A 24,130-nucleotide genomic window follows, 5' to 3' on the forward strand; every position below is an offset into this window, starting at 1 on the left:
AGCTAGCGAGATTCCTAATAAGTTTCCTGACCTCAAATAGCTACGTAGCTAGCTATATAGCTAATGGATAGATAGCTAGATAGATAGATTAGATAGATAGTTTATATATATAAACAGGGCCGATACGACCAGTCAGACTATAGTTTGCTGACGAAGCCTCTTGGATAGGAGGTGGAACGTCCGAAACCTTCAAATTTTGTACAGATGACGGCTGAAGAAACCTTCTCATCGTTTCCAGGTACGGGGACAATCGTGCAAGTTGGCTAATATTTGCCGTTGATGCAACTTTGTGACTCTGATGCGCCTGCATCGGCATCGAATTTAGCGGCTAATAGGAATGTGGATTGGATTGGATTGGATTGGATATGCCTTTATATGTGCAATTAGCTCATTGGACCTAGCCACGTTTTGGTCAAACATTTTACTTACCATACTGACATTTTTCACAAATATGACCCCAGAATATGAAGCCTATCTATTCTCAATGAGCATCACGGGCACTCATCTAAAATGTTTCTTCATTTTCTCTTACTTTAGGCCAGATGTTGGCGTAAAGTCATCCAGGTCAACTTGGAGCTAACAGAGGTGCTGCGACAAACAGATAAGACGTTCATCTCCCTCCTCCAAGCAGTCAGGGTGGGAAGGTAAATTTGGACTCGTCATCTCTTTCAAATAGGGATACCTCAGCTTACGAACTTAATTGGTTCCCAGAAAGTGTGTGTAAGGCGAAAAGTTCATCTGCCAAACATTTCTTTCCCATAAGAAACCATTAAAAATGAGAATAATCCGTTCACGAGTCCCCATAAAACATAAATAAGTCTTAAAACTACACAAAATATACCTTATTTTATGTATAATAAATGTGCTATATGTTATTATAATAAAATAAATAAACCATACTGTATAATAAAGTCATTTTATTGACCTTTGTAATGGCCGTTGTTGTAGTTACCTCTTGATGATATCAGAGTAAAGTTGCCGTGCTTTCTCGGCGATAATACCCTCACTCACACTGCCCGCTGCTAGCTGCTTTTAATGAATCCAAATCAACAGAAGTTTTTCAACCTCTTCTATTGCCTGAGACCGACACAGAAACACCCTTAGCCACACGTAGCAATGATTGATTTAGCGTACTGGTACTGGGACGCTAATTCCCAGTACCAAACGCACACCTCGTACGTATTTTTCGATGATCTCCTTCTTTTGCTCGCCCGTAATTTTCGTTTGTGTCCTCTTCGGCTTAACACTAGCCTGTGGTGGGGTCTTTTTTTTTTTTAATCCCATGATCGTAAAAGTACTCCACTCGATAACAAACCACATCTGCACTCAAAGAAAGTGGCGTGGAAAACTGTGGTTTGGTTCGTCCGCCGAATACTAGTTTGTATGCCAAGATTATATTCTCATGAATTTAATGTTCGTAAAGCAAAAAGTTTGTGAGCCAAAACAATCGTAATCCGAGGTATCACTGTACTCCAAAGATTTCCCGGCCCCAAAATGACTTGATCAACTAACTGCAGGGCGACGGAGGAGGTGACCACGAAATTGATTGAAAGCGCCTACCGTCAGATCGACAGGGACGGTATCGTAGCAACCAGGCTGTGCACACACAAGGATGATGTGGAGCTCACCAATGACAACAAACTACAGCTGCTCTCAGGTATGGCTCCTTTTTTTTGAGGGTTCCAGAGACAATTGGTTGAAACAAATGTGCCATGCCGCATTGATCACGTCACTTTTATCAATTTCTTGGTTTTACAGTGATACATTGGCTTACGAACTTAATTGGTTCCCAGACAGAGTGCGGAAGGCGAAAAGTGTGTATCCCAAAAAATATTTTCCCATAGGAAACAATTCAAATGAGAATAATCCGTTCCTAGGTCCCCATAAAACATAATTTTCTACTTTCTAATTTTCTAAGCCTTAAAACGACACAAAATATACCTTATTTTATGTATAATAAATGTCCTATGGTATTATAATTAAATAAACTGTACTGTATAATAAAGTCGTTGGCTATTTTGTTGTTAGAAGAACGGGTTCGTTCGCAAATGACACATCACTCATTGAAGCAGCTCTGTGTACAAAAAAGTTCGTATGCCAAGGTAAAGTTCGTATGCCAAGGTAAAATCTTCATAAATGTAGCGTTCGTAAACCGAAAAGTTCGTAAGCCAAGGGGTTCGTAAACCGAGGTATCACTGTACTTGATGTACTTGGGGATTTTACACCAAGTACATCATCCGATTTTTTTTTTTTTGTCAATTCAAGATGATCGCCTATTATCTTGACTGTCTTAACTTTTGAATGCACACTTCCAAATTCCCTCAACACACCGGTGTCAAAGTCAAGGCCCGGGGGCCAAATCCCGCCACATCATTCTATTCTACAGTAAAGTCTCGTTATATCGATATTCTCGGGAGTCGGAAAAAATATCGATATAACCGGACTATCGATATATCCGATCCCGCGGCATGTAAATTTTCTCCTTGCGTTCATAGAAATAGTATCGTAATAAGCAGTACTATCAATATAACCGATATCGATATAACCAGACTTTACTGTATTTGCGAAAGCAAATCAAACTTGTGCAATTCTCCAAAAAGTCCAAACCAAAATTTCTAATTGTCCCATGTAAACGACAATAAGTCATTATTTTTTTACTTCAACATTGAAAACTAGTTGTTCATTAACTCATTCACTGCCAGACGATGTGCAAAAAGGAGTCCACTCCAGTGCCAGGGTTTTTGTCATTGTCACTCAAATTGCAGTACCCACAGAATATTGAGTTTTAGGACTACATAAACATTCAAATCCGCGTTAGAAACTTTAAATGCTCTTCTTTCATCAGAAAAAAAAAGTTATTTCCTAAGTTATATGGGTCCGGGGTTATCTGAGCTTGAAATGGGGCCAGCTGTTCAAAATGCAATACATATACAATATACAAAAACGTTTTTTTTTTTTAGCTTACTTGTTTGTAGAGTCATGTGCATTGAAACTGGGGGCGTCTGGTAGTTTGATATGGCATTCATATGCCTTCTTGTTCATCAGGGACAATTCGAACCTTTGAAGCGGTAGACAGCGACCCGGCCTTGGTGAAGACCATTGACGCCCACAGCCCTGTCAGCAGACTGCTTCATCTGAAAGTAGGAGCGCAGGTGTGTAATAGTTTGATATTCATGCGATACAAACGCCCGATACACACATACACTAAATTGTCAACTCGCCAGCCCATAATGATCATTTGTAATTCATGTGAAGCGCTTGCGCGAATGTCCTGATAATCGTTTTCTTCCAGGTCATGCTGACAAAGAACCTGGATGTCACTCGAGGCCTGGTGAACGGCGCTCGAGGGGTTGTGGTGGCGTTCGAAGCTGGCAAACAGGGTTAGCGCCCACTTATTTAATATTGCCGCCTTAAATGAGAACATTTAACGGTAATCGTCTAAATGAATTTGGGGTGGCAAAATGCCAACCTCGGTGCCCCTCGTCGCTCTCAAAGGGCTGTGCTCGGAATAGATGCACAAGATTTTTGGGAAAAAAAAAAAGACTTAATCCATTGATTAGGTCATTCCATTCAACTGAAGCTTTGTTTATTTATATATATATATCAATCGATGGATAAAGTTAACGGTTAAAGCCACGTGATTGGTCAAGAACGCAGCAGTGAGGGGAGGTGTAGACTGCAAGGTTAAAATATCCCATCAATCAGCTAGATGGATAGCTATCTGGCGAGCTAGATGGATAGCTAGCTAGATGGATAGCTAGCTAGATGGATAGCTATCTGGCTAGCTAGATGATAGCTATATGGCTAGCTGGATGGATAGCTATCTGGCTAGTTATTATGGATAGCTATCTGGTTAGCTAGATGGATAGCTATCTGGTTAGCTAGATGGATAGCTATCTGGCTAGCTAGATGGATAGCTATCTGGCGAGCTAGATGGATAGCTATCTGGCGAGCTAGATGATAGCTATATGGCTAGCTGGATGGATAGCTATCTGGCTAGTTATTATAGATAGCTATCTGGTTAGCTAGATGGATAGCTATCTGGCTAACTAGATGGATAGCTGGATGGTTAGCTAACTGGGTGGATAGCTATCTGGCTAGCTATCTGGCTAGCTGGACGGATAGCTATCTGGCTAGCTATTATGGATAGCTATCTGGCTAGCTATTATGTATAGCTATCTGGCTAGCTATTGTGGATAGCTATCTGGCTAGCTATTAGCATATTTGACAATAAAGCTGACTTTGACTATTGTGGATAACTATCTGGCTAACTATTGTGGATAGCTATCTGGCTAGCTATTGTGGATAGCTATCTGGCTAGCTATTATGGATAGCTATCTATACAGTATTCTTAGTTTCCGATTATATAGCTATCTGGCTGGCGAGCTAGCTAGCTATATCTAATTACTCCCTCCTTAATGCCGACAGGACTCCCACGTGTGCGTTTTCTGTGTGGCGTCACCGAAGTGTTGAAGCTCGAACGCTGGGTGTTTAAGTCCGGCGGCGGGACTCACCTGAGCCGACAGCAGCTGCCGCTCAAACTGGCTTGGGCCATTTCCATCCACAAAAGCCAGGTGGGCCGCCGGTACAAAGTTTCGACATAAATGGTTGGATTTGTTGCGCCTTATTAGCAAAAGCGCGCCCAAGAGTGGGCTTTCATCTCAGCTGTCTTGATGGCACGTGTCAATATTTGGATCTCAGAATGTAGTAAAATTGGTTTAAGGCTCCCAAAAATAAATAAATACAGTGATACCTCGGTTTACAAAGCCCTTGGCTTACGAACTTTTAGGTTTACGAACGTTAAATTTGTGAAAATTTTAACCTTGGCATCCAAACTATTTTTCGGGATCACCGCAATGAGTGATGTGTCGTTTGCGAACGAGCCCGTTCTTCTAACAACAAAATGGCAGCCGACCGTTTTTGTCCTCTATTCCCCGCCCCCAGTCTTCGGTTAAAGCCACGTGATTGGTCAAGAACGCAGCAGTGAGGGGAGGTGGTTTAAACATTAAAGACACAGGCAGGCGACAGTGAGAGAGTTTCAACTTTGATAATTCAAATGCAGAGTGTAGACTGCAAGGTTAAAATATCCCATTAATCAGGCTCCACAAACAACCCGCACAAGCCATCTGTACATTTGATACAAAAAGCTTTCAGCCCAGCTAAACAGAACACAACTGATGAGGAACTAGATAAAATTATCACAGAGAAAGCACCTACAAGGGGTCATTCCTCAAGATGGTGAAAGAAGAAGGCTACGTTCCTGATCAAGTGTTTAATGCTGAGGAAACCGGCCACTCCATTCCATCAAGCCATCAACATCCATTACAAAGGTAAATAAAACGACTTTATTATACAGTACAGTTTATTTCTTTAATTATAATACCATAGCACATTTATCATACATAAAATAAGATATATTTTGTGTAGTTAGTTTTAAGGCTTAGAAAATTACAAAGTAGAAAATTATGTTTTATGGGGATCTGGGAACGGATTATTCTCATTTTAATGGTTTCCCATGTGAAATTAATTTTTGGGATACACACTTTTCACCTTACACACTCTGTCTGGGAACCAATAAAGTTCATAAGCCAAGGGATCGCTGTAATGGGAGTTGCCCTCAAGGTAATTGAGTTCAACTCTCACTTGCCTTTGTGTCAGCGTTGTTGAATTAACACAAAAAAGACAAAGACAAAGCAAACATGTCTGCCTTCAGAGGAAATGAGATTAGTGATGAGTGATGTTCACCAGAAGACAAGTTGACAAAGGCAGAGAAGCTCCATCCACTGCACAATTACATTAACAATCCAATTAATGAGCGTTCCTTCATTTATTTCAGGGAATGACGTTAGACTGCGTGGAAATCTCTCTGGCGCGGGTGTTTGAGAGCGGTCAGGCTTACGTGGCCTTGTCTCGAGCTCGGAGTTTGGAGGGTCTGAGGGTTATGGATTTTGACCCGCGTGTGGTCCGAGCTGACCCGGATGTTCTTGTCTTCTACAAAAAGCTGAGGAAAGAGAGGCTGCTGATGCAGGTGGGTGCAGTGATACCTCAGTTTATGAACGCTTTCGCGAACTAATTTTTCGCCTTGCGTTAAATTCTCGAGACTATAATCTTGGCATACTAACAATTTTTTGGGAAACACGCGGAATGCCACAATGAGTGATGTGTCGTTCGCGAACAAGCCGGTTCTTGGAGCTCCTTCATCAAGCCATCAATGAGCATCACAAAGGTGAATGAAAACGACTTTATTATACAGTACAGTTTATTTCTTTAATTACCATACCATTGCACATTTATGATACATAAAATAAGGTATAGTGTGTGTAGTTATCAGGCTTATTTAGTTGAAAATGATGTTTTATGGGGACCCAGGAACGGATTATTCTCATTTTAATGGTTTCCTATGGGAACTTAATTTTTGGAATACACACTTTTTTTTACTTAAACACGCTTTCTGCGAACCAATTAAGTTTGTAAGCCAAGATATCAGTTTATATATTTTTCAGACAAGTCCAGTGAAGGAATTCAAAACTTGCCCATGCCTGAATATATTAGAACCACAGACCGGTGCATTGTTTGACAATATTTTCCGGGAACGACATTTAAGCCTTTAAATATAAATACAACAAAATAATATATTACCTGCATGAAAACTCGAGTATTTTCTAAACCGAATTTAAAAAAAAAACACACACACACGCACAACCTGCAGTTTTTATGCCTCGGTTTACAAGCGAAAATGGGTTCTCGATCAAACTGAGCGCACCTGAATGCATCACTCGACTCCCCTCTGCTTTCCTTACGCCGTGACTCGCATCAAGAGTAACAAATTGTAAGCACACAATCCGGTGATTTTTCAAAATAAAACATGTAATGCTCTCAAAATGAAGACGCCGAATTCCAAAATGATTACAATGAAAGTCATAAAAGTTGTGTATTCTTTCTCTGCGGCCCGGTACCAAACGACCCAAAGAACTGGTACACAGCTCGGAATTTGGAGATCGCTGCTTTAGATGACTTTATTGCTGAAGACACACACAGGAATGGCGCTTTGTACTTTTTACCTTTTAACACGAGACTGCAAAAATAATCATTAATAAATACTATTTATGTGTTTATAGAGTGCCATGGAGGACTTCACTCTCATAAGGAACAAAGACAACTGGTGAGAATAATTCTGCGACAGTTGCTCAACACACCCAAGAAACTTGTTGTCACAGCGCCATCTTGTGTTCAGTTACATCATGTTTTAAACCCCTGACATTTTTCCTCACATTTATTGCGATTGTTGTACCAAATAAACGTTTTTTTTTAAACCGGTAATTCGGATTTAGATTTGTAACATTTTTTCTTCTATCGGTTAAATCTCGTTGTTGAAGATCTTCAAAGCTTCCCTACTGTTCGTGTCATGTGTAGAATGTATGCAGTTTAAAAAAAGTCGTGCATCCCCTCATTTAATCGTTTGAGGTGTAAATCACTAAAATAATTGATTCAGGTCACTAAGTAACCCGGATAGAAAGATAGCTATCTAATAGATAGCTAACAGATAGCTAGCTAGGCCTTCATTCAACCCGGATGTAACTCAGATAGAAAACTAGCTAAGTAACTCAGATAGAAAAATAGCTAGCTAAAAGATAGCTAGCTATGCCTTCACTCATCCCGGATGTAACTCAGATAGAAAGCTAGCTAGCTGATAGACAGCTAATAGATAGCGAAGTAACACGGATAGAAAGATAGCTAACAGATAGCTAGCTAGGCCTTCACTCAACCCGGATGTAACTCAGATAGAAAGCTAGCTAATAGACACCTAATAGATAGCTAAGTAACTCGGATAGAAAGATAGCTAGCTAGGCCTTCACTCAACCCAGATGTAACTCAGATAGAAAGCTAGCTAATAGATAGCTAAATAAATTTGTACATATTTTAAAAAATAAAGTTCTCAAAGTGCAAACTGCTCCTCCTCTTCAACCCATGCAAACAATCATTAAAACTTGAAATAAAATGTATTATTATTAAAACTAACAATGAACTTGGTAAGCAAAGACAACTTTTATTTCCCTGTAGTACTAGTCCAGAAAGAAAAAAACGAACAAACATCATCATGCATGAACAGAAGTGCTCATTCTTTTTTTCTAAATCCACAATAATATTTTGAAATCTTGAGTCCAAACAAGCAGGATTTAAAAAAACTGCTTCGTACAATACACGCAAATGTACACAGTGAAAAGTATGTTGACATCCCAGGATCTCCATTCAATATTTATTAATCTATAATCACAATTTGCAAGAGTTCCTTATTTTACAGGCAGTTACGTTGAGCTGCAGGGAGGTGGTCTGTGAGCAGATCATATCACATTGTGGAACAGCTTGCTGGATACCTGCATTGGAAAAAGGTACATGAAGAGACATTAAGAAACGCAGGGGGAAAAAAAAAATCGCTATCTTCTCTGCATACGTACACAGTGGTCACGTGCATGCAGGAAGTCAAAAAGCTCTTCAGTGCATTCCTCTGTCGTGTTGGATTTGGAGTTGACGCGAGTCTCGCAGAGCTCCAGACGTTCCTTGAAATGCACGCAGTGTTCCGTCTCCTCACACTTAGCGCGGATTGTTTCTAAAGGGTCCTGGAGGAGATAAAAATTACGTTAAATATCTTGCTAACAAGTACAGTGATACCTTGGCTTATGAACTTATTTGGTTCCCAGACAGAGTGTCTAAGGTGAAAAGTGTGTATCCCAAAAAATAATTTCCCATAGGAAACCATTAAAATGAGAATAATCCGTTCCCAGATCCCCATAAAACATATAATTTTCTACTTTGTAATTTTCTAAGCCTTAAAACTAACTACACAAAATATACCTTATTTTATGTATAATAAATGTGCTATGGTATTATAATTAAAGAAATAAACTGTACTGTATAATAAAGTCATTTTATTTACCTTTGTGATGGTCTTTGACGGCTTGATGGTATGGAATGGCCGGTTTCATCAGCATTAAACACCTGATGAGGAACGTAACCTTCTTCTTTCACAATTTTGAGGAAGGATCCCTTGTAGATACTTTGTGATAATTTTACCTAGTTCCTCATCAATTGTGTTCTGTTTAGCTGGTTTGATAGCTTTTTGCATCAAGTGTACAGATGGTTTGTGCGGGTTGTTTGTGGAGCCTGATTGACGGGATATTTTAACCTTGCGGTCTACACTCTGCCTTTGAACTATCAAAGGCAGAAAAGGGCCTCCCTTTATTGGCTCCCTGCACATTTTAAAGTTAAATTTCAGGTTAGTTTTTGTCTTTAAATCATTAATTGATCTCAATTCACCTCCGGTGCCTCAGTTCGGAGAAATCAAAAGAATTTTGACAATTTTGAGTTCGATAATGGATGTATCGATTACTAAAATACTTCACAGCAAATTTGAGCATGGATCAGTGGTCAAGTGACAGGTTAATCTGTATTTATTAGTTCGCATTCTTTCATTTATCAAAATGTATAACAATGAAATCACACGCGATGGTTGAAAACAACTTTTTAGGGTCTCCGTTGTGATCATGGCGATTAGTGAACATACCACCAAGTCTGCTTCCTCTTCCTCCTCTTCATCTTCCGGGGCATCTTCCTCCTGCAAAATAAAAGAGCATTTAGAATGCAAACGCGAATAAAATGCATTTAAAAAAGGAACAAAAATAAGTGAATGATTATAGGTAGCAGTCAGTGCAACAAAATAAATATACACATTGAAATGGTCATCTATTTACATGTTTTCTTTCATCGCGTTTTAAATGTAATCACCGGCTTGATGAATAAAACGAATCATTGTTGTAACCTTATCTACGGTGCAATACAGGTGGAGTCTTAAACAAACTCTACTGTCATCCATTCTGATTTAGTCATTTACCTCATCTTCGGGATCGCCGTTTGTGATCATTTTTCTTTCGAAGACCATGATTATAACCCTGAAATTGCACAAACAACTCTAGTCCTTGAAGGCTTACTTGTACAGCCACCGTCGACTTGAGGACATCAGGGTCGGTCACTCACAGGAAACGTCGTGAAGGCTCACCGGAAACACCACATCATTGGTCGAGTTACATTGACCGACTTTACTTTCATCCAATTGAATATCGATATTATGTTTTTTTTTTTTTAGTGTTCCGCCTCCTAAGCGACGTCACCCAGAACCTATTTGTCCTGTTAGGATTTTAGCGCCGGACAGATATAAATGACGTACCTAAAAAATGGCGCTGCGCTTGGAAGCAAGACTTTTAATGCAAAAAATTCGAGATTTAAGATGTCTCACGCCTAGAAGGCATCGAGTCAAAGTGAAATGGGTATGTGTAAAACTTTACCCATACTATATAACTTTGACGAGCAATAGATTCATGCAATTGTCACTTACGAGTCCGAAAGTTAAGACATGTAGTAGGGATGTGACAAAAAAAAATTCAATAATTCATCACACATTTCTAATACCACATTGAAGTTCATTTAAATAGCTTTTAAATGATGTATAGATTATTGTTCTATGACAAATAATAACGAAATAATGGAATTTTTAATTTTCGAAATATGAGGGGATTTTCTGCACAGTTAAAACAATGAAAATCTGTGACCGAGTTCTTAATTTTAGGTAGATCCTAACGAGTAAGGTACCATTGGAAAGCTTTCGAAATTCTAAACAAGAACAGACAACCCACGAAAACATTCAAAATATAGATTAGCAAATATCAACGATCGAATGCAGGGAGATTTTCGTCAGAAATAAAACATGGCTGTCACTGAATACTAGGAAAGAAAATTGCGAGCTCTAGAAATATATATGCTAATGCTTCTTTTGGCTTGATACTTGGTAGTTATGGAGTAAAATATCTATTGTACCACTTCTATGAGTTATAAAAATACACGTTGCGCACCTTTATAAACTGCAGTGTTAGCAAAAAGAGCGTAAACTTCAATCATCTTTTTCCCTCCTTTCTCGTTGTCGTATTCGGCCATTTCAAGAACCAGCATAGAGGGAAACATGTAATACGTCATCATAAGATGCATCGCTTGGAAAATCCCATGAAAAACGATTACGAGCTCCACAAAAATGTATTGATACCCGACTGCGAGTACAGAGTGCACTTGGTTCACTGGACAGAAACAATCGCGGTGGAATATAGGTCACTAGCGTACCTAGATGTAGTCGGGACAGCCGTCTGAAACGCGTAATTGGGGGGAAAAAAGTTAACGATCAATGTCGGTTGAGTTCAGAAAACCAAAATCACCAAAATTAATATACACATCTCTAAACATGGCCACTTGCATCTCAAAATATCAAAACAATCACCATAGTAAAGTAATGCGACATTTAGATGACATTTAGAAACACTTTATAGTATTATGTTGTAAAGTTCCAAACGACTGAGCGCTCCATTTAATTTCTGACAGTGTCCTTTTAAGTACTTTTATTTAGAAAACTGTTTGTACTCTAATTCATTTTTTTTTTAATGTTGACAGGCTGCTTCTCGTCCCAAATACCCTCCTACCACTATAGCTATGGAACATTTTGACGTCACTTACAGCAGTCAGCTGAGGCAGCTCTGGCCATCGGTTCGAGTGGCCCTGCTTTCAGAGAAAAAGTACGGCGCCCTGATTAATAATTTCTCCTATCATGACGATATGGAAGATCTCGCATCGCTAGGATGCAGAGATTTTATCACTGACACAGACAGAAAAGGTGAGTTTGAAACACTGCGAAACACTTCCTGTATTGAAACCATGACGTCGCAATGGATTTGCGTTTTTGTCGAAAATACTTTCTGTCTGTTCTATGCTGCGATTTTTGGTCGCATTTTTAGTTATGTATGTTCAATTGATTGTATCTGCAGATCATGCATGCGTGGAACAAGAGCCAGAAGTCAGTGAGAAGTCTGATTCGACTCCTTTGGAGCAGCAACGTGATGCTTTCAGGGAGCATCCGTTATCGCAACCACACTTCAGCTCGAACATCAAATGTTTCGTCTTTCCGAGAGGAGATATCACACGTTTTAAGCCCGCTAGGTACAATTTATGACATACGATGTGGTGTTCATTCAAGGTCACGAGCATTTTGACTTGGTTTCCTTTCTGTTTTGCCCCCTCTCCCCCCCCTCTCAGACCAGACGTGTCAGGGTTATTGGGCTACTACTTGATGGATGCAGCGTCAGTGTTGCCTTGCCTTGCACTCGATGTTCACGAGGAACACAGCCTGTTGGACCTTTGCGCTGCGCCAGGAGGCAAAACTCTCGCTTTAATGCAGAACTCCAACATTGGTAAGATAATTTACATTTTTTTTCTGAACCTTATCCCAAAATATTTCAATTGCAATCTGAATTATCATACGTGGGTAATGATTGGATTGGATATGATATCCCTTTATTCGTCTCGTAGTGGTGACATTTACATTTTACGGCAGCAAAATTATGAAAGGAAGAGGAAAGAAAGAAGTAGAAAAACAAAATAAAGGAGCTGCTGGAAAGGCAGCCACTCTAAGGATGCCATCTTGAAGTAAAAAAAAAAAAATAAACAATATGACAACACAAAGACATGTGTGACTTATTATTTTTCTTCATAATTAGTCAATAATAATAATAATACATTTCATTTTTAAGCACCTTTCAAAGCTCTCAAAGTCACTTTACAGCACAGGTGTCAAAGTCAAGGCCCGCGGGCCAAATCCGGCCCGCCACATCATTTTTTTTCGGCCCGCGAAAGCAAATCAAACTTGTTAAATTCCATGACGATTGCTAAAATCTGAGCCAAAATTTCATATTTTTGGATGTCAACCACAATAAAAGTCATTATTTTTGACTTCAGATTTGAAAACTAGTTATTCATTAATTTGCTGTGTGCTCTATATGTAATATTTGAAGGTTTTTAAACATTCTAATGGCCTCCCCAAATTCATAACGGCCCTCGAGAGGAAACCATAACTACAATGTGGCCCGCGGCAAAAAATGACTTTGACACCCCTGCTTTACAGTTTTTCTGTGGGTGAGCAGCGGCAGCCACACACGCGCAAGCGTTCACTCAACCCGGAAGTAACTGAAATAAAATAGTAAGACAAATAGATAGAAAGCTAGTTAGCAAGCTAATAGCTAGCTAGCTAGCTAGCCAGCCAGATAGCTATTGTACGGTATTACAGAAAAACAAAGAGAATTGACTTAGCACAATATTTCTTGCTAATATCGACATAAACTAAAGTCAAAAGACTAAAAAAATTAAACAACAAATAATATGACAACACAAATAAAAACTGCGAAACCGACTTGCACAGCGTAAAACACTGTTAAATCTGCTACTAAACAAACATCTTATTTATCCAAATAATCCTTGCCGTGTTATTAACCATTAAAATCATTCATCTGTCCACTTCTAGGGTTTTTGTGTTTGAATGACTCGTCCATATCACGGACATCACGTCTAAAGAAGGTGCTCCAAAGTTACATCCCTAAAGAACTTTTAACCCGCGAGAAGCTACGCATCACTTCCTTCGACGGCACCAAATGGGGAGAAATTGAACGAAATACTTTTGATCGAGTAAGGCGTTCGTTCATCTTTTCATTGCTTTCAATCGATGAAAAGCTTTCTTTAGCCGTCATCTATACTTCTTTGAAGGTGTCGGATGTTTCGCTTCTTATCCAAGAGGCTTCGTCAGCGAACTAAAATCTTTTGCTGGTAGGTTTGGCCCTATATATATATATATCCCTACTGTCCAGACTCTGGTTCAATTTGGATCGTTCATACAACAGACTTCTTAGGCAACAGAGGCTTAGTTATGCTGATGAGGTGATACCAGAGCAAATGGGGCAATCAGGCAAGTCGTAGACCTCATAATCAGGCAGGACAATAGAAGTAATCAGTCAGGACAATAAAAGTACAGTAAAGTCTCGTTATATCGATATCGGATATATCGATAGTCGCGGTTATATCGATATTTTTTCGGACTCCCTTGAATATCGATATAACGAGACTTTACTGTAATCATTGGAGCCGCAGGGAGTGGTCCTCTGCTCCCCCCCCCCAAACCTGAGAGCAGAGACCAATCATATCAAAGTCCGGCACCGCCACGTCTGGACAGTAGGGATTATATATATATATATAGGGCCGAAACTACCGGCAAAATATTTTAGTTTGCTGACGAAGCCTCTTAGATAAGAAGCCTTCAAAGAAGTACAGATGTTGGCTGAAGAAACCTTTTCACCGATGGACCACTCCTGTACGACTGAGAGCTTACACAGACGTATTGCTTTCAATGCTCGCTAATCATACCGCTCACACGTTTGTACTCTGCGTATCTTTCATTTTAGGTCCTGGTGGATGTTCCTTGTACAACCGACCGACATTCTCTCATGGAGGACGACAATAATATATTCAGTAAGAGTAGAACGGGCGAGAGGCGAGGATTGCCGCGGCTCCAGTTGCAACTCCTGCTGTAAGAACATGACATTTTTTTATACGCCGGGTCGGTACAGGCGCATACCTGCCAACTACAGTCATATCTCAGCTTACGAACTTAATTAGTTCCCAGAAAGTGTGTGTAAGGCGAAAAGTTCGTCTGCCAAACATGTATTTCCCATAAGCAACCATTAAAATGAGAATAATCCGTTCCCATGTCCCCATAAAACATGATTTTCTACTAAATAATCTCAAAACTACACAAAATCGACCTTATTTTATGTATAATAAATGTGCTACTGTATTGTAATTAAAAAAAATAAACTGTACTATATAATAAAGTCGTTTTATTGACCTTTGTGATGGTCGTAGATGTAGTTGCCTCTTGATATCCGAGTGAAGTTGCCGTGCCTGCTAGCTGCTTTTCGTTAATCCAAATCAACAGAAGTTTTTCAACCTCTTCTATTGTCTGAGACAATACAGAAACACCGTTAGCCACACGTAGCAATGGTCGACTTAGCATACTGGTAGTGGGACGCGAAGTCATACAAACGCGCACCTCGTTCGTGTGCGTTTTTCATCCGTAATTTTCTTGTTTCTTCAGCAATCAGTGGCCTGTGGTGGGGTCTTTTTAGGTCCCATAATAGCAAAAGTACTCCACTCGATAACAAAACACATCTGCACTCAGAGAGGGGGTGTGAAAAACGTGTCCGTCAGCCATCGTGACGCTATGTGGTTTGTTTTCGTCCGCCGAAAACTAGTTTGTATGCCAAAGAGAAAGAATATTTAATATTCGTAAGGCGAAAAGTTCGTGAGCTAAATTATTCGTAAGCCGAGGTATCACTGTACTCCGGTTTTGCCGTAATGAGTATGGTTTTCATGATCCCATTCTAAAGACAAACATGTCGTCTTGCAGGGCGGGCGTGATGGCAGCGTGTCCCGGTGGGGAGATCGTTTACTCCACCTGCACACTTTCTCACATTCAGAATGTTGGTGTGGTCCAGCAAGCCATCCAGTTAGCGCGCGACGATCATGGCATCCATCTTGAGGTCAGTACAAGTCAAGGGTGTCGGCTACTCTGGGTCCTCTAGGAGCCATATTTTGCTTGTTTTCGATCACTTCCAGTCAAACCCACCTGATTTAAATGGTGTCAAAGTCAAGGCCTGGGGGCCAAATCTGGTCCACCACATCATTTTATTCGGCCCGCGAAAGCAAATCAAACTTGGGAAATTCCAGTTTTTGACACAAAAAATAACCCAATCATACATAATAAGGCGTTTTTAGCAAAAGAAATTTTATCGCACAGTGTTAAATCAAGGCCCGGGGGACAAATCTGGTCCTCCACATCATTTTATTCGGCCCGCGAAAGCAAAGCAAACTTGGGAAATTCCAGTTTTTGACACAAAAATAACCCAATCATGCATAATAAGGCGTTTTTGTCACGAAAAAAAAAAAACAAGGATGATTAGCACGGCTGTCAAAGTCAAGGCCCGGGGGCTAAATCTGGCCCGCCACGTCATTTTATTCGGCCCGCGAAAGCAAAGCAAACTTGGGAAATTCCAGTTTTTGACACAAAAAATAACCCAATCATGCATAATAAGGCGTTTTTGTCACGAAAAAAAAAAACAAGGATGATTAGCACGGTTGTCAAAGTCAAGGCCCGGGGGCTAAATCTGGCCCGCCACGTCATTTTATTCGGCCCGCGAAAGCAAAGCAAACTTGGGAAATTCCAATTTTTGTCACAAAAAAAAACAATCATGTATAATAAGGCATTTTTAGCATCAAAGAAATAAGGGTGTATCGCACAGGTGTTAAATCAAGACCCGGGGGCCAAATCCGGCCGGCCACATCATTTTATTCGGCCCGCGAAAGCAAAGCAAACTTGGGAAATTCCAGTTTTTGACACAAAAAATAACCCAATCATACATAATAAGGCGTTTTTAGCATCAAAGAAATAAGGATGTATCGCACAGGTGTTAAATCAAGGCCCGGGGGCCAAATCTGGTCCTCCACATCATTTTATTCGGCCCGCGAAAGCAAAGCAAACTTGGGAAATTCCAGTTTTTGACACAAAAAATAACCCAATCATACATAATAAGGCGTTTTTGGCATGAAAAAAAAACCAAGGATGTATAGCACAGTTGTCAAAGTCAAGGCCCGGGGGCCAAATCCAACCCGCCACATCATTTTATTCGGCCCGCGAAAGCAAAGCAGACTAGTGAAATTCCAATTTTCAAGCCAATTCAATGCATCCTGGTCGATTTCTGACCCTGGTCACAAACGATTGCTGAAATGTGATTGGTTCAATGCTTAAATACGAAAACACACATCTGAAAGCAGCACAACAGGGGAAAGAAAAGCAATGAAAGGAAACTGAAAGACAATTTGGAATGATTTCATAACAATTCATGGACAAAATGTTAAGTTTGTCATTCAGACATTTCTAGGCCAGCAGAGAAGGCCTTGCAGGCCTTGCTGCTCCACCACTGTCTGGTTTAAATCTATCTTTGGACTTGACTGTAGTTTCTCCCTTTCTAGGTGGTTGACCTGCGGCCATTGGCGCAAATGTTCCGGAATACTTTTCACTTCGCTTCCGATGTCCAACTGGGTGAGCTGGTCATCCCTCATTTAGCTGCTAATTTCGGACCTATTTATATGTGCAAACTCAAAAGACTGTCCTAGAGTGTGTTTATTTGGCCACTAAATGAACCTAGCTGCATTACATTATAAGGCGCTTAAAAATACAGGTGAAATCCGATTTACGACCAACTCGACTTACAACCACCCGTACTTGCGACCACGACCTCCAGACTATATTTTTACAATTTTAATTACACGCCTGGCACCGCAACACGCGAGCAGGCCGGCAACCCGTACGACAATTTTCAGCAGACGCAGCAAGTTAAACCGTCAGCTTCATCGAAGAGATCTGGACTTACGCAGAATTTAGGACTTGGGATATTCCTTCATCACCGAAGTTATTTACGACTTGAAAATCCTGCGCAGGAAGAGCTCATTAGCCTGGTTACAAATTTATCAGTTCATGGGAAAGACAATGTTATATTGCTGATAGCTTTTGGGGCTCGGAACGTTCCAGGGGCCTGGTATTCTAATCAAGAAAACTACGTAAACTTAAATTTGCATATACTCTCAATAAATAGCTTGGCTGCAGAATTCAGACGTCTGTAATGAATGGCTACGTTTCCTGCCGGCAGTAAAAACAATCTTTCTGGGTTCGAGTCTTCGTCAACAGTGTCTGACGGTCGTATCTGACGGTCGTATCTGACAAATAGCCTACGAGCCTCTATTCAACATTTTGAATGTATTTCGACTTACGACCAATTTTGACTTACGACCGTTTGGTCGGAACGCAACTCGATCGTAAGTCGGATGTTACCTGTAAAATGTATTATTATTATTATTATTATTATTATTATTATTATTTAACTTCCATCCACTATCCTTGCGGAAAGATAACAGTCGTAAAATTCAATACACAGAAAACTTTATTGGCCCATAAAGGCGCCGATATCTTATGAGAGTTCAAAATAGTGACAATCAATCAATCAATAAATAATAATAATAATAATAAAATAGCTGCCAGGATTCTGTGTTGCATGATTAGCAATAGTGGTACTATGGCTCCCTCTCGTGGTTGGTAAAAGAATGACTGGATTTATTGCTAATGACATTTACAAATAAAACCCACCAATAGTCATTCATAAGAATGCATGTTTTCCTTTTCCCCAATGTTTTTGATCCACGTACAGTTAATTTGATCCAAATCGATAGTACAACTAAGTCGTATCCAAGAAGATTGTTTTTCAAATCCCATTGGAGAGTCTCAATTAACTCATTCACTGCCATTCCTGAATTTGTTCGGGTTTTGTTTTTTTTCTCGCTGGGGTGCCGATAAAACGCTGGCCAGACCTCTGGCAATGTTTTTTTACTTCCACAAGGGGGGAAAATTTCCCTTTTTTTTCCCATGTTAGCGCTTTTCTTCCAGTTTCAGCTATTGTTAAAGCGTTATATAAACCATTGTATTTTGGACAGCCGTCCTCATTTCAAGCTCATATAACTCCAGACCCATGTAATTTACTCATTAACTCTTTTTTTCTGATGAAAGAAGAGCGTCTAAGTTTTTTTTTTTTACACTGCATTGAATGTTTATGTAGTCTTAAAACTCAATATTTTGTGGGTCCGGGAATTTGAGTACCAATGACAAAAACCCTGGCACTGGAGTGAACACATTTTTGCACATTTTCGTCTGGCAGTGAATGAGTTAATTGAAACATTGAAGTTTGTATATTCTTGTTTTGAAGCGCCATATTAATGTTTAAACGACATCATAATTGGAGTGACTTACAAAAATAAATACACATTCAAAGAATAAAATGTCTCATTTATGACGGAGAGGCGAACTGTGTTTCTGTATTTAAACATTGGCTGTTATGATGAAAACAGTACTTTTTTTAGGTTAACAATTAAGCTTCATTATTTTTTTCATTCCAATTTGATTACGATTCGTTGTTTTGTCAACCAAACAATTGTCAAACGGATTTTGTATGATATATTCTTTGGCCACTAGAGGGCACTAAAAGCCCTCTCTCAAAGTTGAAATATTACACACACACACACACACACACACACACACACACGTTTTTTTCCAGTCAGCAATGAAAAATTCAACCGTTAGTAAGGTCAGTCAGTTTCTCGCAGGTTGACAGGTATGAAATAAATAAATGAATGAATGAGTGAGTGAATGAATGAATGAATAAATAAATGACTGACTAAATGAATAAATAAATGAATACATTAATGAATGAATACATGAATAAATGAATAAATAAATGAACACATGAATAAATGAATGAATGAAGACATGAATGAATGAATACATGACGAATACATCAGTAACCGTTAGTAAGGTCAGTTTCTCACAGGTTGACAGGTATGAAATAAATAAATAAATGAATGAATAAATAAATGACTAAATGAATGAATGAATGAATGAATACATGAATAAACGAATGAATGAATAAATAAATGAAGACATGAATAAATGAAGACATGAATGAATGAATACATGAACGAATACATCAGTAACCATTAGTAAGGTCAGTTTCTTACAGGTTGACAGGTATGAAATGAATGAATACATGAATGAATGAATACATGAATAAATGAATGAATGAATAAATAAATGAAGACATGAATGAATGAATACATGAACGGATACATCAGTAACCGTTAGTAAGGTCAGTTTATTACAGGTTGACAGGTATGAAATGAATGAATACATGAATGAATGAATGAATGAATGAATGAATGAATGAATGAATGAATGAATAAATACATGAATGAATGAATGAATGAATAAATACATGAATGAATGAATGAATATATATTTAATATATATTTAATATATATTATATATAATATTTTTTGCTCGCCTGTTAAAGACGATATCTGCCCGATAATGTCGCAGGAAATCATAACGAGCATGCAAAGAAAAGGCGATGACTTCCTTATTTCAGACCCTCATCCTCCCTCCACCTCTGTATGCCCTCTGCCCGTCTCACCACGATGGGGTGCAGAGCTTTCAGCCGCCCTGCTCCCAAACTCTGGATCTCACTTCCACCCAATATCCGTAATATTCCTACTTTCAAATCCCACCTCAAAACCTGCTATTTTATTATTTATCGTTTTATTCATGGGTTTATGTATTGTTGTTTTTATTGTAAAATGTCATTAGGTGTTTAGAAAGGCGCTTGTAAAATTAAATGTATTATTATTATTATTATTATTATTATTTTTATTTGACCGCTTGGCATTGGAGCGTCGCATGGACTTTAGTTTGCATTGAGTTGAAATGGACCCTAATGTGGACTGCGTATTTTTTTCCCCATCACACCGCAGATGACCCTTTATGTTCTCGCCAACCCAGGCAATGTACCATGAAAAAGGTGTGTGTGTGTGTGTGTGTGTGTGTGTGTGTGTGTATATATATTTGTCTAACGAGCAGGCTACGCTAGTGTCATCGAACTGACTGCTATCATTAAGCTTCTCCAAGCACTCCCATCCACATTGGACGAGACACGATTTTCTCCCAGATGAACATTTAAGAGGCGGAGAGCTAAAATGGGATGTCTCCGCCCCGCCCGCCCCGACCCCTTATTTTTTGTTTCATTCCACAGATGAGTGCAGATAATTATCGTAGCGATTGTGAGTGATTACTGTCTTACCGCCAGTACAAAAGGGGGATGTATTGGAGAATGCTGAGGGAATTAATGACACATAAAAAAAATATATTATTTTTTTTTTAGGAGGGGTATTGACTGTTTTCATCTCGGCCGTTCACATCTCTTGTGATTACCTAAACGTATTGTAAATATGTGTTTCCCTGTGGGCCCTTGTATGAATTTACATCTTTTGATACTCAAGAGACGACAGGCTGTTAGAAATCCGTTAGCGCTCCTTTTTCCGCCCGTTTTGACTTTATGGAATTGGCCAATGAGCCGCTGTGCGGTTCAGTCGCTTGTCAATAAGCCTGCTGTTGATAGACGTATGCCGTGTATTAAAAAAAAAAAAAAACAACAACAAATATGATGGTTTTATTTATTTGTTCATTGATTATCTAATATATTCATTCGTATTTATTTATTTACTTATTCACTCATTTATTTATGTATTTATTTATTCACTCATTTATTTATGTGTTTATTTATCTATTTAACCATTTGTTTATTCATTTCCATATATATTATATATTTTTTATTGAACTAATTTATATATTTGTTCATTCATTAATTATCTAATATATTCTTTCATATCTATGTATGTATTTATCCACTCATTTATCTATGTATGTGTGTATTTATGTATTTATTCATTTATATATTTCTTTATATATTTCTTTATGCATATATTTATTTTTGTGTTTAGATAGATAGATAGCTAGATGGCCAGCGTTCACTCAATCCGGAATAACTCAGATAGAAAGCTAACCAGATAGCTACCTAGATAGCCAGATAGATAGCTAGCCAGCTAATTGATAGATAATAGATAGCTAGCTAGATGGCCATCCTTCACTAAATCCGGAATAACTCAAATAGATAGAAAGCTAACCAGCTAGCTAATAGATAGCCAGCTAATAGATAGAAAGCTAGCTAGCCAGCTAATTGATAGATAATAGATAGCTAGCTAGTTGGCCAGCCTTCACTAAATCGGAATCACTCAAATAGATAGAAAGCTAACCAGCTAGCTAATAGATAACTAGATAGATAGCCAGCTAATAGATAGAAAGCTAGCTAGCCATCTAATTGATAGATAATAGATAGCTAGCTAGATGGCCAGCCTTCACTAAATCGGAATCACTCAAATAGAAAGCTAACCAGCTAGCTAATAGATAGCTAGATAGATAGCCAGCTAATAGATAGAAAGCTAGCTAGCCAGCTAATTGATGGATAATAGATAGCTAGCTAGATGGCCAGCCTTCACTAAATCCGGAATAACTCAAATAGATAGAAAGCTAACCACCTAGCTAATAGATAACTAGATAGATAGCCAGCTAGATAGCCAGCTAATAGATAGAAAGCTAGCTAGCCAGCTAATTGATAGGTAATAAATAGCTAGCTAGATTGCCAGCGTTCACTCAATCCGGAATACCTCAAATAGATAGAAAGCTAACCAGCTAGCTAATAGATAGCTACCTAGCTAGACAGCTAGATAGCTATCCAGCTAATAGATAGAAAGCTAGCTAGCCAGCTAATTGATAGGTAATAGCTTGCTATATAGCCAGCGTTCACTCAACCCGGAATAACTCAAATAGATAAAAAGCTAGCTAGCCATCTAATTGATAGGTAATAGATAGCTAATTAGCTAGCTAGATAGATAGCCAGCTAATAGATAGCCACCTCGATAGCCAGCTAGATGACCAGATAGCTAATAGATAGCAAATAGATGGTAAAAACGCGTTTGTCATTTTGTCGTCTGTTTTTCATTGTACAAAGAGAAATTCTCCTAATGTAGCGACATTTTTTTTTTTAAACAATGCCTCCGTCTTTTTTTCACAGGCCCACATTGGAAACGCAACCGTAAATTTAGTCTAAAACCAGATTAGAGAGCGATAGAATAGAATGTTTTCTTCTCTCTAAGAAGATTAGCCCCGCAGGGACTAGATGGCAGTCAGGGGTGTTTAGGCAAAAGAAAGAAAGAAAAAGACGAGAAGAAAATCAAAGATGAGCTGGAACTAATGGAGGGCTAGCTAAGAATGCAGTTCAACTACCTGTTGTTCTTTTATGCTTCTCTCTCTAACTTTTCTGTATCATTACTTCCAAAAAAAACCCAAAGTGAGGTACTTTAGCGTACCGTTAGGTCTTGTTTACTCGTGTTTAAGCCTTGCAGCTGTGAATCCAGATTGTCGTCGTCCCCCCTCCCTGTTCCTGCAGGCGCTTTCCAGGGGCGCTTTGATGTGTATCTGACCACTGCGCACTATTAGAGGGATTTCCCGGGGGGGGGGGGGGGGGGGGGGGGGCTGACAGCTCCCATAATATGCTGCAAAATGGCCGTGCCAGTGAGCTAAAAGAATGCTGGAAAACAGGATTAGGATCATTTTCAGGCAGACCTTGTCACCTTCTCAATCGGCTGTGATTTCTTAAAACGCTGGCACTTTTTCCTTTTTCTGGCTAATAGTTAGAACCTTCAAGGACAACCGACACCATTTTTTTTGTTTCCTGATTGACATCGGAAAAACATTTGATAGCATCTAAGATACCCAAAACATGCATGCTGGTGTTTTTAGTCAAATGCAAAACACCAATAAAAATGAGTTGAAATGTCCCAAAACTACTTCAAAATGACCGAGTTTCAAAAGGTCCCGCCCCCTTGTTCGTGACGTCACGCAAGGACGTCTTGCCTTGCTCTAGAATCAAAACAATGGCTTCAGATTCAGAGAAGATGCTTTCTTGTTACTCATCCAGTTATGAAAATCATTCAAATAGTTCTGAAGAGGAAAGTATAAATGTTTGCAATCGATTAAAAAAGTACTTCCTGTATCAGTTTGAGGCGTCGGGACTCCAATGTAGCGTCCCAGAAAATGCACAAGATGGCGCCCAAGCTCCTTTAGAAATGGGCTGATTTGTCTGCTGGGAATTTGTGTCAACTAGTATCAAATAGTAGTCTTGGTGCAACACACAACGATTCACCATCGCGTTATTTATGTTTTTTCCTTTTAACATGGATCAACACGAAGTCTTCAGACCAAACAAAGTACCCAAAATGCATTGTGTGTCGCTTTCTCGGTCAGGGGCGTTCCTTCAGTGACGTCACGTCAGGAATAGACCCACAGTCTATTGAGATGTACGACTACATAAACATTCAATACAGGGTTAGAAACCTTTGATTTCTTCTTTCTTCAGAAACAAACAGTTAATTCCCAAGTGATATGGGTCTGGAGTTATCTGAGATTGAAATGGGGGCGGCTGTACAAAATCCAATGCAAATACATTGCAATAGTGTATTGTGCAGCCCGTTTCAGCTTCAAGGACACTTGACCCTGTAGCAGTACAATCTTTAGCAATCTCTGTTTAGCCCGCGGACACGCGTGTGCGTGCGTGTGCGCACACGAGGACACCCAAAGAACATTTGGGGCTTTAGTTCGTGTTCTGTTAACAGCTCTCGGGCCTCTTGGGGGGAAAATCATGGCGTGTACCTACACAGG

General features: G+C 39.3%; 3 protein-coding genes across 5 annotated transcripts in view; 2 read left to right on the plus strand and 1 right to left on the minus strand.

Annotated features, from left to right (window-relative positions):
* The window catches only part of pif1 (PIF1 5'-to-3' DNA helicase homolog (S. cerevisiae)), a 34,163-nt gene extending 26,585 nt beyond the window's left edge, over nucleotides 1–7,578 (plus strand). For all 3 annotated transcript variants that reach the window (XM_089008195.1, XM_089008196.1, XM_089008197.1), the window contains 7 exons: nucleotides 538–644; nucleotides 1,518–1,657; nucleotides 3,046–3,152; nucleotides 3,293–3,380; nucleotides 4,429–4,574; nucleotides 5,837–6,028; nucleotides 7,119–7,578. In XM_089008195.1, the coding sequence (XP_088864321.1) occupies nucleotides 538–644; nucleotides 1,518–1,657; nucleotides 3,046–3,152; nucleotides 3,293–3,380; nucleotides 4,429–4,574; nucleotides 5,837–6,028; nucleotides 7,119–7,166 (828 nt within the window). In that variant the 3' untranslated portion in view covers nucleotides 7,167–7,578. The remainder of the gene's footprint in view (nucleotides 1–537; nucleotides 645–1,517; nucleotides 1,658–3,045; nucleotides 3,153–3,292; nucleotides 3,381–4,428; nucleotides 4,575–5,836; nucleotides 6,029–7,118) is intronic.
* A 449-nt stretch (nucleotides 7,579–8,027) lies between these two features.
* Nucleotides 8,028–10,038, minus strand: LOC148891122 (cytochrome b-c1 complex subunit 6, mitochondrial-like). Its single transcript, XM_089008201.1, has 4 exons — nucleotides 9,890–10,038; nucleotides 9,563–9,613; nucleotides 8,457–8,618; nucleotides 8,028–8,375 (listed from the first exon to the last, which is right to left on the minus strand). Exons 1-4 carry the CDS (start codon nucleotides 9,935–9,937, stop codon nucleotides 8,343–8,345), a joined length of 294 nt encoding a protein of 97 aa, XP_088864327.1. The 5' UTR covers nucleotides 9,938–10,038; the 3' UTR covers nucleotides 8,028–8,342.
* Nucleotides 10,039–10,204: 166 nt separating this feature from the next.
* nsun4 (NOP2/Sun RNA methyltransferase 4) lies at nucleotides 10,205–18,852 on the plus strand. Its single transcript, XM_089008252.1, has 8 exons — nucleotides 10,205–10,322; nucleotides 11,491–11,710; nucleotides 11,862–12,033; nucleotides 12,130–12,284; nucleotides 13,391–13,551; nucleotides 14,322–14,446; nucleotides 15,326–15,458; nucleotides 16,948–18,852. Exons 1-8 carry the CDS (start codon nucleotides 10,230–10,232, stop codon nucleotides 17,089–17,091), a joined length of 1,203 nt encoding a protein of 400 aa, XP_088864378.1. The 5' UTR covers nucleotides 10,205–10,229; the 3' UTR covers nucleotides 17,092–18,852.
* Nucleotides 18,853–24,130: the final 5,278 nt, after the last annotated feature.

The sequence above is a fragment of the Hippocampus bargibanti genome, linkage group LG11 (genome assembly GCF_051943395.1).
Source record: "Hippocampus bargibanti isolate YZ-2025 linkage group LG11, ASM5194339v1, whole genome shotgun sequence".
Classification (NCBI taxonomy): domain Eukaryota; kingdom Metazoa; phylum Chordata; class Actinopteri; order Syngnathiformes; family Syngnathidae; genus Hippocampus; species Hippocampus bargibanti.

Bases quoted from the DNA above. Each gene is read 5' to 3' on its own strand.
- nsun4 (XM_089008252.1), top strand. From the start codon at position 10,230: ATGGCGCTGCGCTTGGAAGCAAGACTTTTAATGCAAAAAATTCGAGAT. The intron at 13,552-14,321 runs GTAAGGCGTTCG...CTTTCATTTTAG, and splicing joins AACGAAATACTTTTGATCGA to GTCCTGGTGGATGTTCCTTG. The intron at 14,447-15,325 runs GTAAGAACATGA...GTCGTCTTGCAG, and splicing joins CTCCAGTTGCAACTCCTGCT to GGCGGGCGTGATGGCAGCGT.
- LOC148891122 (XM_089008201.1), bottom strand. From the start codon at position 9,937: ATGGTCTTCGAAAGAAAAATGATCACAAACGGCGATCCCGAAGATGAG. The intron at 8,619-9,562 runs GTATGTTCACTA...TATCTCCTCCAG, and splicing joins AAGAGGAAGCAGACTTGGTG to GACCCTTTAGAAACAATCCG. The intron at 8,376-8,456 runs GTACGTATGCAG...TTTCCAATGCAG, and splicing joins TGCATGCACGTGACCACTGT to GTATCCAGCAAGCTGTTCCA.